Here is a 13,164-nt window from a genome sequence, read left to right on the forward strand (position 1 = left end):
TGTGCAGGCACTCACACCACACACACACACACACACACACAGAAGCTCAATATAATCATGAAGAACATCCACAACATTGTACTGACCAAGACCATTAAAATAGCCAAACAAATTCGAAACAATGACCTTACAGTACCCTCAAAGGAAGAATGCACTGAAGAGAGATGCAATGAAATGGCAAAACTAGGCATTTTGTACATTTAAAAGCTGCATCCAACCGCTCAAATAATGATTCTCTGCCTGTTGGTTGCACTAGGAATATAACTGCCCTCTTCACCTTTTGTTTTATTCGTTGATGGGATGTGGGTGTCGCTGGCAAGGCTGGCATTTATTGCCCATCCCGAATTGCCCTTGAGAAGGTGGTGGTGAGTCGCCTTCTTGAACCGCTGTAGTCCATGGGGTGAAGGTTCTCCCACAGTGCTGTTTGGAAGGGAGTTCCAGGATTTTGACCCAGCGACGACGAAGGAACGGCGATATATTTCCAAGTCGGGATGGTGTGTGACTTGGAGGGGAACGTGCAGGTGGTGTTGTTCCCATGTGCCTGCTGCTCTTGTCCTTCTAGGTGGTAGAGGTCGCGGGTTTGGGAGGTGCTGTCGAAGAAGCCTTGGCGAGTTGCTGCAGTGCATCCTGTGGATGGTACACACTGCAGCCACAGTGCATTGGTGGTGAAGGGACTGAATGTTTAGGGTGGTGGATGGGGTACCAATCAAGCGGGCTGCTTTGTCCTGGATGGTGTCGAGCTTCTTGAGTGTTGTTGGAGCTGCACTCGTCCAGGCAAGTGGAGAGTATTCCATCACACTCCTGACTTGTGCCTTGCAGATGGTGGAAAGGCTTTGGGGAGTCAGGAGGTGAGTCACTCGCCGCAGAATACCTAGCCTCTGACCTGCTCTTGTAGCCACAGTATTTATGTGGCTGGTCCAGTTTAGTTTCTGGTCAATGGTGACCCCCAGGATGTTGATGGTGGGGGATTCGGCGATGGTAATGCCGTTGAATGTCAAGGGGAGGTGGTTAGACTCTCTCTTGTTGGAGATTGTCATCGCCTGGCACTTGTCTGGCGTGAATGTTACTTGTCACTTATCGGCCCAAGCCTGTACGTTGTCCAGGTCTTGCTGCATGCGGGCACGGACTGCTTCATTATCTGAGGGATTGGGAATGGAATTGAACACTGTGCAATCATCAGCAAACATCCCCATTTCTGACCTTATGATGGAGGGAAGGTCATTGATGAAGCAGCTGAAGATGGTTGGGCCTAGGACACTGTCCTGAGGAATTCCTGCAGCAATGTCCTGGTGCTGAGATGATTGGCCTCCAACAACTACTACCATCTTCCTTTGTGCTAGGTATGACTCCAGCCACTGGAGAGTTTTCCCCCTGATTCACATTGACTTCAATTTTACTAGGGCTCCTTGATGCCACACTCAGTCAAATGCTTCCTTGATGTCAAGGGCAGTCACTCTCACCTCACCTCTGGAATTCAGCTCTTTTGTCCATGTTTGGACCAAGGCTGTAATGAGGTCTGGAGCCGAGTGGTCCTGGCGGAACCCAAACTGAGCATCAGTGAGCAGGCTATTGGGAAGTGCCACTTGATAGCACTGTCGACGACACCTTCCATCACTTTGCTGATGATTGAGAGTAGACTGATGGGGCGGTAATTGGCCGGATTGGATTTGTCCTGCTTTTTGTGGACAGGACATACCTGGGCAATTTTGTTCACATTGTCGGGTAGATGCCAGTGTTGTAGCTGTACTGGAACAGTTTGGCTAGAGGTGCGGCTAGTTCTGGAGCACAAACCTTCAGCAATGCAGCTGGGATGTTGTCGGGGCCCGTAGCCTTTGCTGTATCCAGTGCACTCAGCCGTTTCTTGATATCACGTGGAGTGAATCAAATTGGTTGAAGACTGGCTTCTGTGATGGTAGGGATATCGGGAGGAGGCCGAGATGGATTATCCACTCAGCACTTCTGGCTGAAGATGGTTGCAAATGCTTCAGCCTTGTCTTTTGCACTTACATGCTGGACTCTGCCATTATTGAGGATGGGTTTGTTTTCTGAGCCTCCTCCTCCCGTTAGTTGTTTAATTGTCCACCACCATTCACGACTGGATGTGGCAGGGCTACAGAGCTTTGATCTGATCCGTTCGTTGTGGAAACGCTTAGCTCTGTCTATAGCATGTTGCTTCCACTGTTTAGCATGCATGTAGTCCTGTGTTGTAGCTTCACCAGGTTGGCACCTCATTTTTAAGTATGCCTGTTGTTGCTCCCGGCATGCTGTTCTACACTCCTCAGATCCCCTGGCTTGTTGGTAATGGTAGAGTGAGGAATATGCCGGGCCATGAGGTTACAGATTGTGCTGGAATACAATTCTGCTGCTGCTGATGGCCCACAGCGCCTCATGGATGCCCAGTTTTGAGCTGCTAGATCTGTTCTGAATCCTGAACTTAGTTTGATCCAGCAGCAGCAGAAACCACTTTTCTGTGCGTTGTATCAGCTGCTGCTGGATTCTCTGCCTCTGCTTCTGTTCAGCATCTAATGGAACTGACACTGGGTAGAAATATAAATGGTGGAGAGGAGGCAGCCAGCAGAGCACCGCTCTCCTAAAACTAACATAGCAATGTAAAGTGCCTAAAGTCATTGAAAGGCAGTCACTGCCCAATGGATGGAATTGCTCATCCAGATTCTGGTCATTTTTGGCTGTAATCAGACTCTGTACTCTAAAACTCTATTACTGCTCTCAACTCTCTGTGGTAAGAACTGCAGTATATGGACATCCTTACAAAAGTATGTTGAAGATTTCCTTTCCTACAACCAACGGTATGGTAATTTCACAAAAGCAATATTACCCACATACCCACTACTCATTTAGTTTTATTAAATAAAAACATACTCTTCTTTTGAATGTACTCTATAATTTGGGGTCATTACTTGAGGAAATGGATGCAGAAGCGTAATTCGTGGGGGTAGCCTTCTTATATCCGATTGGATGGTGGATATGGAGGTGGTAGTTCGTCGGGAAAGAGTGCATCACCCCCTTCAAAATATTGTCCGTGAATTTACTACCACTTAATTGGACTATAATGGCCTTGAAGGGAGTGCAACGCAGATTCACCAGAATGATACAGGGGCTAGAAGGGTTAAATTATGAACATAGGCTGTATAGACTAGGCTTGTATTCTCTTCAATATAAAAGATTATGTCGGGGGGGAAATCTAGTTGAGGTGTTTAAGATGATCAAAGGAGCTGATAAGGTAGATGGAGAGAAACTTTTTCCTTTGGTAGGGGAGTCCAGAACGAGGGGGCTAACCTTAAAATTAGAGCTAGGCCTATCAGGGATGATGTCAGGAAGCACTTCTTCACACAAAGGGTAGTGGAAATCTGGAACTTTCTTCCCCTAAAAGCTGTTGAGGCTGGGGGTCAATTGAAACATTAAAAACTGAGATTGATAGATGTTTGTTAGGCAAGGGTATTAAGGGTTATGGAACCAAGGCGGGTAGATGGAGTTAGGATACAGATCAGCCAGGATCTAATTTAATGGAACAGGCTCGAGGGGCTGAATGGCCTACTCCTGTTCCTATGTTTTCTGTCTACGTATACAGATTCAATCATTCATACAGATGCACAAATACCAACTCAGCAACTCGTTTGTAGTCACGACAATGGATCTTTGTTCCCTCCCAAGCTTGCAAAGCTCTAACTCCCACTGCTGCATCCAAACAAAATATAAAAGACTTTTTTATCATCATTTACAACAGTACCAAGAAGCATTTACACCATGTTGCATGATGCAAACACAGTTCAATGTTATCACAGCAAAAATATATCAAAAGCATCTTGGACAAGTCTGCTCTAATTTGACAAAATGAAACTGGCAAGTCCAACCTGCTGAAAAAGCACCAAAGTTAAAACGCAGCATGAAAACAACCCACACCAACTGCAGAACAATACTTGTACTGAACTCTATAAGTTATTTTCAAGAAATCATGGTGAACTATTTGTTTTTTCTCTCTCTCTCACACATTTTAGGGCACATTTTCTTGTGGGCGTCTTTTGATGGAAGCTCTTAATGTGCATGGAATTCCTACTTGTATTATTGTAAGGTGTAAACAATTTTACAACACCAAGTTATAGTCCAGCAATTTTATTTTAAATTCACAAGCTTTCAGAGGCTTCCTCCTTCGTCAGGTGAACGATGTGAAAAAATCGTTCACCTGACAAAGGAGGAAGCCTCCGAAAGCTTGTGAATTTAAAATAAAATTGCTGGACTATAACTTGGTGTTGTAAAATTGTTTACAATTGTCAACCCCAGTCCATCACCGGCATCTCCACATATTGTAAGGTGGGCATTAATCTGTTAACTTAAATAGACTAAAGCCTGCTTTAAGATGACACTGGAAAAAAATCGGCATTTGCACCTTAGTGCTCACATCAAAAGATCGCCCATTCAAAAATGTTCCATTATTGGGCTGTGGTCTTCTAATATACATTATTAAGTACAATTTCATTTTAAATGGAAGTAGTACACAGTGATAATGGACAATTGCATCCACAAATATAAACTCAGAGCTCAATTCATAAATGTAAATCTATAAATTCAGAGATACACTGCAGACTATTTAGCTTCCAACGGATTGCAGCATGCTACAACTATCAATGAAAGAAAGAGATACTTTGATGACCCACCTACTAGAAGGCCTGGATGTGTAAGGTTCAAAGGAATCAGTATATTTGTTCATGTAGGAAGATTCCGACTGACTGCAAACAGAAACACAGAGAAGCTAGAAGTGAATAAAGACAAGAGAAATTTCAGCAATAGAACAAAGTTGAAACTGGGGAATGTGATAGGATCGTTGTGAAATAATTTGCTTCCCACTGCTTTGAACCTCCATAGAAAGATAATAAGTGTGATCTCAATATGAAGTTTTGATGTAAGTATTCAAATTAATAAGGCTCAGAGATATAGCAGATCAGTCAGGAATATTTGATTTGATGTAGGATAGCAGAACAAGGGATACGAGTGTAAACTGAAGAGGGATAGATTCAGGCAGGATGGAAGGATGCTTTACTTCACTGAGGAAGTGCTCAGCTTTTGCAATAGTCCGCCTAGAAGGACAAGGGCAGCAGGTACATGGGAACAACACCACCTGCACGTTCCCCTCCAAGTCACACACCATCCCGACTTGGAAATATATCGCCGTTCCTTCATCGTCGCTGGGTCAAAATCCTGGAACTCCCTACCTAATAGCACTGTGGGAGAACCATCGTCACAAGGACTGCAGCGGTTCAAGAAGGCGGCTCACCACCACCTTCTCAAGGGCAATTAGGGATGGGCAATAAATGCTGGCTTTGCTAGCGACGCCCACATCCCATGAATGAATTTTTAAAAAGTTTACCGAGTTGTAAGGGCAAGTAGCTTCAATAACTTCAATGTCAAATTAGACAAGTATCTTGAAGAATTACATCATAAGATACAACTACTGGAAATGAAGGAAGGTGATTGAGATGGATCTATGGTCCTTTCCAGCCTTGAGATTTTCTACGTTTGGGTTTTGGTTTAGCACATCTTACTTTCAAGACTTATTGTGAAGCCAGTCTTACAAAAGATGACTTCATTCTCCCATCTGGAAAAGTGTCAATACAGACGTACATGAAAGAAAAGCAAATAAAATTAACACACTGCAAACCACATTTAAGTTATAGACATGTTGGGATGTAAAGCTAATAGATCAGTATGATTATCTGCTCAGTCAAATAATAAGACTAAGAAGTTGAATACTTAGGCGATTTACCTTCCACGTTACCACTAATCTAAAAGTGACGATAACCTAGATGGCTTTCAACACAACAATGACATTATGTTTTTAAAGTTCAGTGTGTCAGTTTACACTGAGCACTTAGTGAGAAGGGTTCAGAATATAACCCATTTATAATTTAATACTGTCTGAATCAAAATGTTATCAGCCATCACAAATAAAATCTTTGGAACGCTCCAGGGCTGGTTCTCATTTATATTTATAATATTATTGCTGAGATTACTCACTTTATTGGCTGGCACATAAACCATTTACATTGGCTATGAGAAGCTTTTTGGGTAAACACGTAATAATGCCCTGCATTGATGTGATGTGCAACAGTCTTGCTAAAGAGCTATTAGATAAGGGAATTAGATAAATACTTGAAGGGAAAAAATTTACAGGGCTATGGGGAAAGAGCAGGGGAATGGGACTAATTGGATAGTTCTTTCAAAGAGCTGGTACAGGCACGATGGGCCGAATAGAATCCTCCTGTGCTGTACCTACTATGATACAATACAGACTGGACAAAAATGGTGATGTTACTTTAACTAAAGATGGTTCAGTAGCATTGCAGAACCACCACTTGCTTAACATTTGTTGCGGTGATGGTTTTGAATTTCTGTGGCACCTACATTGGTAAAGATAAGCTGCATTTAAAACCCATATTGGATCCAGTTTGACTCTGTCAAATGACATTTGTATGGTGCCGTTTTAACTCTACCTGGCTGAACAGGTTCCTTCAAAATGTCTAACTTGAGTTTCCAATTGATACATTAAGGATCAGGCTGTATACACAAATACAATAAGGTTCAGGCTGTGTACACGAGTACATTAAGGTTCAGGCTGTGTACACGAGTACATTAAGGATCAGGTTGCGTACACCAGTACATTAAGGATCAGGTTGCGTACACGAGTACATTAAGGTATAGGCTGTATACACGAGAACATTAAGGTTCAGGCTGTATAGACAAGGACATTAAGGATCAGGCTGTATACACGAGGACATTAAGGTTCAGGCTGTATACATGAGTACATTAAGGTACAGGCTGTGTATTCGAGTACATTAAGGTTCAGGATGCGTACACCAGTACATTAAGGATCAGGTTGCATACACCAGTACATTAAGGATCAGGTTGCATACACCAGTACATTAAGGATCAGGTTGCGTACCCGAGTACATTAAGGTATAGACTGTATACACAAGAACATTAAGGTTCAGGCTGTATAGACAAGGGCATTAAGGATCAGGCTGTATACACGAGTACATTAAGGTTCAGGCTGTGTACACGAGTACATTAAGGATCAGGTTGCGTACACCAGTACATTAAGGTTCAGGTTGCGTACACGAGTACATTAAGGTATAGGCTGTATACACGAGAACATTAAGGCTCAGGCTGTGTACACGAGTACATTAACATCCAGGCTGCATACACCAGTACATTAAGGATCAGGTTGCGTACACCAGTACATTAAGGATCAGGTTGCATACACGAGTACATTAAGGTATAGGCTGTATACACGAGAACATTAAGGTTCAGGCTGTATACATGAGTACATTAAGGTACAGGCTGTGTATTCGAGTACATTAAGGTTCAGGCTGCGTACACCAGTACATTAAGGATAAGGTTGCGTACACCAGTACATTAACGATCAGGTTGCGTACACGAGTACATTAAGGTATAGGCTGTATACACGAGAACATTAAGGTTCAGGCTGTATAGACAAGGACATTAAGGATCAGGCTGTGTACACGAGTACATTAAGGCTCAGGCTGTGTACACGAGTACATTAAGGTATAGGCTGTATACACGAGGACATTAAGGTTCAGGCTGTGTACACGAGTACATTAAGGTATAGGCTGTATACACGAGGACATTAAGGTTCAGGCTGTGTACACGAGTACATTAAGGTATAGGCTGTATACACGAGGACATTAAGGTTCAGGCTGTGTACACGAGTACATTAAGGCTCAGGCTGTGTACACGAGTACATTAACATCCAGGCTGCATACACGAGTACATTAAGGATCAGGTTGCATACACCAGTACATTAAGGATCAGGTTGCGTACACCAGTACATTAAGGATCAGGTTGCATACACGAGTACATTAAGGTATAGGCTGTATACACGAGAACATTAAGGTTCAGGCTGTATAGACAAAGACATTAAGGATCAGGCTGCATACACGAGTACATTAAGGCTCAGGCTGTATACACGAGGGCATTAAGGTTTAGGCTGTATACACGAGTACATTAGGGTGCAGGCTGTGTATTCGAGTACATTAAGATATAGGCTGCATACACATATACATTAAGACACAGGCTGTGTACACAAGTACATCATGGCTGCACAAATTTAGTGTGAATCAGCAAAAGGTTCAGTCACAGGCCCCTAAGATATCTACTGTTGACTTATATGTGGTTAAAAATAAACATTTCTGCAGGTTTTCACTACCACAGAAACAATTCAACCTGGACTGAGATGTGTGACAAATATGAAGCCGTTCTGTCTTGTTTTGTTTTAGTACCTGTCCCTTCAAATCAGGCGCAATACCTGAGATTGTAAAAAAGCCTTAGCTCAGCCTCATTACAAAACTGCAGTTATACTTTCCCTGGTAATAGGCATGAGTGAAAGTTTAACACACAACTTTCAAATATATACAGAATTTGTGATTGGTTCAATTATGAACATGATAATCTGTTCCTTTTTGAATGAGGCTGGTCATTATGAATTTATAATAAGCCTTGGAAACAGGCTGAGAATAAGGAATGAAGCAGCGACAGCCCCAAGTATAGTTGAATCTAACATTGAGAGGTAAGTAGGTTTTAGCCATCTCCCACAGCACATAAGGACATCATGAGAACAGGAGCTGTATAAATAGCAGTTGTTTATAGAGATGCAGTTCAGATTTGCAACTTTTTAATTATTTTTCCTTTGAGGAAGTGTTAGAATTTCTACTACAAACATTTATATATGCTATATAGTTACACATTCACATATTCATTGTTTATTTAATAAATTTGCGGAACAATTTAAAAACATTGCGGTACATCGCCCGTCTCCGCGCAGGCAGCTAAAGGCATGGCCGCCAATGGTGGAGCAATTAAAATCAGAGATGCGCAAGAGGCCAGAATTGGAGGAGCGCAGAGATCTCGGAGGGTTGTATGGCTGAAGGAGGTTACAGAGATAGGGAGGGGCGAGGCCATGGAGGGATTTGAAAACTAGGATGAGAATTTTAAAATCGAGGTGTTGTTAGACTGGGAGCCATGGTAGGTCAATGAGCCCAGGGGTAATGGGTGAACGGGACTTGGTGCGAATTAGGATATGGGCAGCAGAGTTTTGGATGAGCTCAAGATTATGGAAGGGGCAAGGTGGGAGGCTGGCTGGGAGAGCATTGGAATAGGCAAGCCTAGAGGTAACTCACCTATCAGAGTGATGAGAGACAAAAAAAAAACATATGAAATTAGGGGGAAAAAGACCCAAAAACATAATGGGAGACAAAGGCCTGGAAAAAAACATTCTAAGAACATAAGAAATAGGAGCAGGAGTAGGCCAATCGGCCCCTCGAGCCTGCTCCGCCATTCAATAAGATCATGGCTGATCTGATCCTAACCTCAAATCTAAATTCATGTCCAATTTCCTGCCCGCTCCCCGTAACCCCTAATTCCCTTTACTTCTAGGAAACTGTCGATTTCTGTTTTAAATTTATTCAATGATGTAGCTTCCACAGCTTCCTGGGGCAGCAAATTCCACAGACCTACTACCCTCTGAGTGAAGAAGTTTCCCCTCATCTCAGTTTTGAAGGAGCAGCCCCTTATTCTAAGATTATGCCCCCTCGTTCTAGTTTCACCCATCCTTGGGAACATCCTCACCGCATCCACCCGATCAAGCCCCTTCACAATCTTATATTCTGAAGGTCCTAGATTGAGATAATCTTCATTCAACTGCACAGAGGCATGATACTCTATAACAAAAATCTGCTTCAGAATTGACCATCAGGTATTAAACAACATTCGTCCAAGTTTTTGTTTCTTTGCATAAAGTTAGTTATTTTCATGCAGAGGAATAACGGTATGACTTGTGATTCATCTGATGTCATTAGCACTTGTAGAGTTTCTTTTTCTTCTTTAACTAGTTGACTGCACCATTTCAACATAAAAGAATCAATGGGGCAGAAATTGCTTGGAGCGGCAAACCAACAGTGCTCGCCGCTCCATAGATTTATACTAACCCACTAACTTACTTTACTTCAGACACTTCCTCGAATAGGAAGCGGAGAAGAGCCCAGCGTCAGTTCAAGCGAAGCTAGGACCCACGGGAGAAGCGAGAGGTTTGATCTCTCTCCTCAACAATTCAGATCACAGCATTTTTGACAAGCTGCGTTAGCTGTCTCTGCAGGCTTGGAACGTTAAACCAGGAAGTGAAAGGTACAACATTAAAATCAATGTAAAAACAGTTATTGACAGCGAAAAGAGAGGGTAAGAAATAATTGAATTAAATAAAAGAGGCAGAATTTTTTTTACTGACAAAAAACTATTAAAATAAGGCATAATGATTTTTTAAAAATTAATTTTTAGGTTTTTTTTTAGTAATTAAGACTTACCACGCTATTAAAACTTACATTAGACCTGGTATTTTTAAGTGTACCTGTTTTGTGGCGATATTAGTTACTTTCCAGCTGGGCAGATGACCAAGTTGCCGCTTTTTCAATGATTTCTCTGATTGCAGCGTGCGATGTCCCTTTAATTTGAAGCTGTCATATCGCCGGCGAACCAGCAGGAGCAAGTTCTGGATTTCCACGTCTCACTGCACATGTGCGAACGCCGGAACTTGCTCCTCCATTTCGCCACTAACAACGGAGAGCGTTGTTGAGCTCACCGTTATTTCGCAAGCAATTTCTGCCCCAACGTACAATAAAAGTGGCAAAAGTAATTACTGGAGTAGTGAGTTACTTTTGACACATACGCAAGAGAAATAGTGAACCAACATACTTTGAGATTTCCTGGTAATATTTTAGTTCTTTACCTTTACTACAGACATTTCATTTTCCTTTTTGAACTCTACTTGTTGGTGCTAGCACAAGCCCATACACTTGAAGTGTCAGAAGTTAATTATGCCACTTGCTGGTCTGTAAGAAATGCTGAGATTGGATCTTTAAGGGGGTGAAAGTCAATCAAAACAGAAACTTTTGACATTCTCTAATGCACATTGTCCTTCATCCAAACCCTTTGATGGCCACCTTCTTCCACCATCCCAGAGAATGGCCCTATCTTTGGAAGGCATGGGAAAGGTCTGTACATATAGCGGGCAGCCATGAAATAAAGTGGGAAAAACAGTAAGATTTGGGAAACATTTAGCAAACATAAATCTGAGCAAGTTTGTGTTAGGAGAACACAGAGTTAACAAACCTACAAAAAGCCTAGGGTATTGACTGAAAACCAGCATAATTCAAAACAGCACTTCTTAAAAAAGAACAAACATTAATAACAAACTAGGAGATTCACACAGGAACACTAATCTACCTGTTTGCCCTCATTTCTGCATCTTTATCTTTGGCCCTTGTAGGAGTTTCACTCAGATCGTAAGAGAACAGATGGAAAGGCATATGGGGAAGATACGGTAACTTCTCAACAGTGGGAGACACAGCTGGGGTAACGTTTGCTGATGAATCTTGAGAATTGTTTTGCGAAACTGCTGGTGACTGATGGATGACAATACATGACGATGATGATGGCAAAGGTGATGGTTGCAAAGGAAGCTGGTAATCACTGAGAGAACTGGGTGACTGAGCAGGAGAGCTGGCTGATGGGTCATTTGTTTCAGGAGTTTGGAATTGGCTGGAAGATCCTTTCTCTTCAGGCACAGGGATAAAGCTCGCTACATATTTTGAACTCTGGGAACTATTTTCAGCATCTTCGATCGCTGCATCTTGCTTCAACCCACTGGTAGGAGAAAGGGATGAAGAGGCAGGGAGGATGGGAAGAATGGATTAGGACCAAAGTAAGAGAATATTTGAAAATGTAATCAAATTTAATTCAAAACATTCAAACAATCTTTTGAAGGTGTAAATGTATCATGCATTTATAAAATATGATCTGCATTACTTCATAACTAACCTTGTTTTATTTGTAGTTTGAAACAAATTGTCAATATTAGATTACTTCATACAAGAGGTAAAGGTTTGTTCATTATGAGAAGGCTTCACAAGATCTAAATACTTTCTATGTTATTACAGAAGTCTACTGTGGTAGGAAATATTACCCAAAAGGTATTTGATGTAAGTAGTTGTGAAGTGAACCCATCTATACACCAGAAGGTTATAATTATTGGATATTAAACACACATATTGTAAGTATTAAATCGGATATGAAACATCAGATTTATTCCTAATACCTTTCCTGACCCTGACAAGAAGTGTCCTCTTCCCCCTCATCCTCTGTATTAGATTCAGTAATTGGCTGCTCTTCTTCTGCTTCTTCCTCTTCGTATTCTTCGTCTCTGTTTGTGGGATGTGGTGGAGGGAAAAATGATGCAAAGAGACAGTGAGAATGAAAAAGCAAAGAGTAATGAGACAGACAGAAAGAAGGCTAAACACAATGATTTGAAAGGAACATGGACAGACAGTGTTGAGTGATGGAACAACGAGCATCGCTGTTCCAAGCAATGACCCTAAATGGAATAAACATGGATAAAGTGTACAGAAGGACCAATGAGGGCTAGAGAGAGTTTCCATGGAAGAACGAGCCACCAGTAACTGGAAAGTTTGACAGCTGTTATCATTCCTACATATTTAATATGAAGCTAATATAACCTTCCTTAAGCCATTTTGTTATTGCATCAGCAGTGTATTGAATAGTAGATCACAGGAAACATGTTACAAGACACTAATCGAATTGAGGAAATCATGTGACATCATAATCTGCAAACTCAAATATTATTGACTGCCACTTGAACACAGGATTCCATTACAGCCTTGAAATGTCTCCTCTTTGTTACAATTTTGCTTAAGGCATTAAGTTTATTGCTGACAGGTCGGTTTTGTGTGGTTAGGAAGCTGTGGCCTTTCATGTCCACAGGTGGCAACAGCTTTTTTTAAAAATCCTGTCTGTGCATTGACCTTCTCCTATTTGTTGTAACAACGATGAAAAGGGAGCTGACACCAGCTGAGATCATTTATTTATTTTTACCATGTTGCTTGAAATATTACTTTTAAAAAATTTCTTGCAGATTTCTGTGGTAAACCCATAGCCGAGAGCTGTGCAGTCTGCTACAATTTCAGGGGTACTTTGCATGTTTGCCACGTTATTACTATAGATCGCGGGAGAAATCATCATACTTTTTTTTATCTTCCCCCCACCCCACCCCCACCTCCTTCAGAG

At 41.8% G+C, this 13,164-nt stretch overlaps 1 protein-coding gene across 13 annotated transcripts in view; it reads right to left on the reverse strand.

Moving 5' to 3' along the window:
- The window catches only part of fhod3b (formin homology 2 domain containing 3b), a 746,243-nt gene that overhangs the window by 157,077 nt on the left and 576,002 nt on the right, over positions 1-13,164 (reverse strand). For 6 of the 13 annotated variants that reach the window (XM_068000442.1, XM_068000372.1, XM_068000354.1 and 3 more), the window contains 3 exons: positions 12,179-12,283; positions 11,308-11,727; positions 4,674-4,745 (listed from right to left, as the gene is read on the reverse strand). The exons of 5 other annotated variants lie outside the window; for them this stretch is intronic. In XM_068000442.1, coding sequence (XP_067856543.1) covers positions 4,674-4,745; positions 11,308-11,727; positions 12,179-12,283 — 597 coding nt within the window. The remainder of the gene's footprint in view (positions 1-4,673; positions 4,746-11,307; positions 11,728-12,178; positions 12,284-13,164) is intronic. 2 more of the 13 variants (XM_068000364.1, XM_068000398.1) reach the window with 2 other exon arrangements.

The sequence above is a fragment of the Heptranchias perlo genome, chromosome 2 (assembly GCF_035084215.1).
Source record: "Heptranchias perlo isolate sHepPer1 chromosome 2, sHepPer1.hap1, whole genome shotgun sequence".
Taxonomy (NCBI): Eukaryota; Metazoa; Chordata; class Chondrichthyes; order Hexanchiformes; family Hexanchidae; genus Heptranchias; species Heptranchias perlo.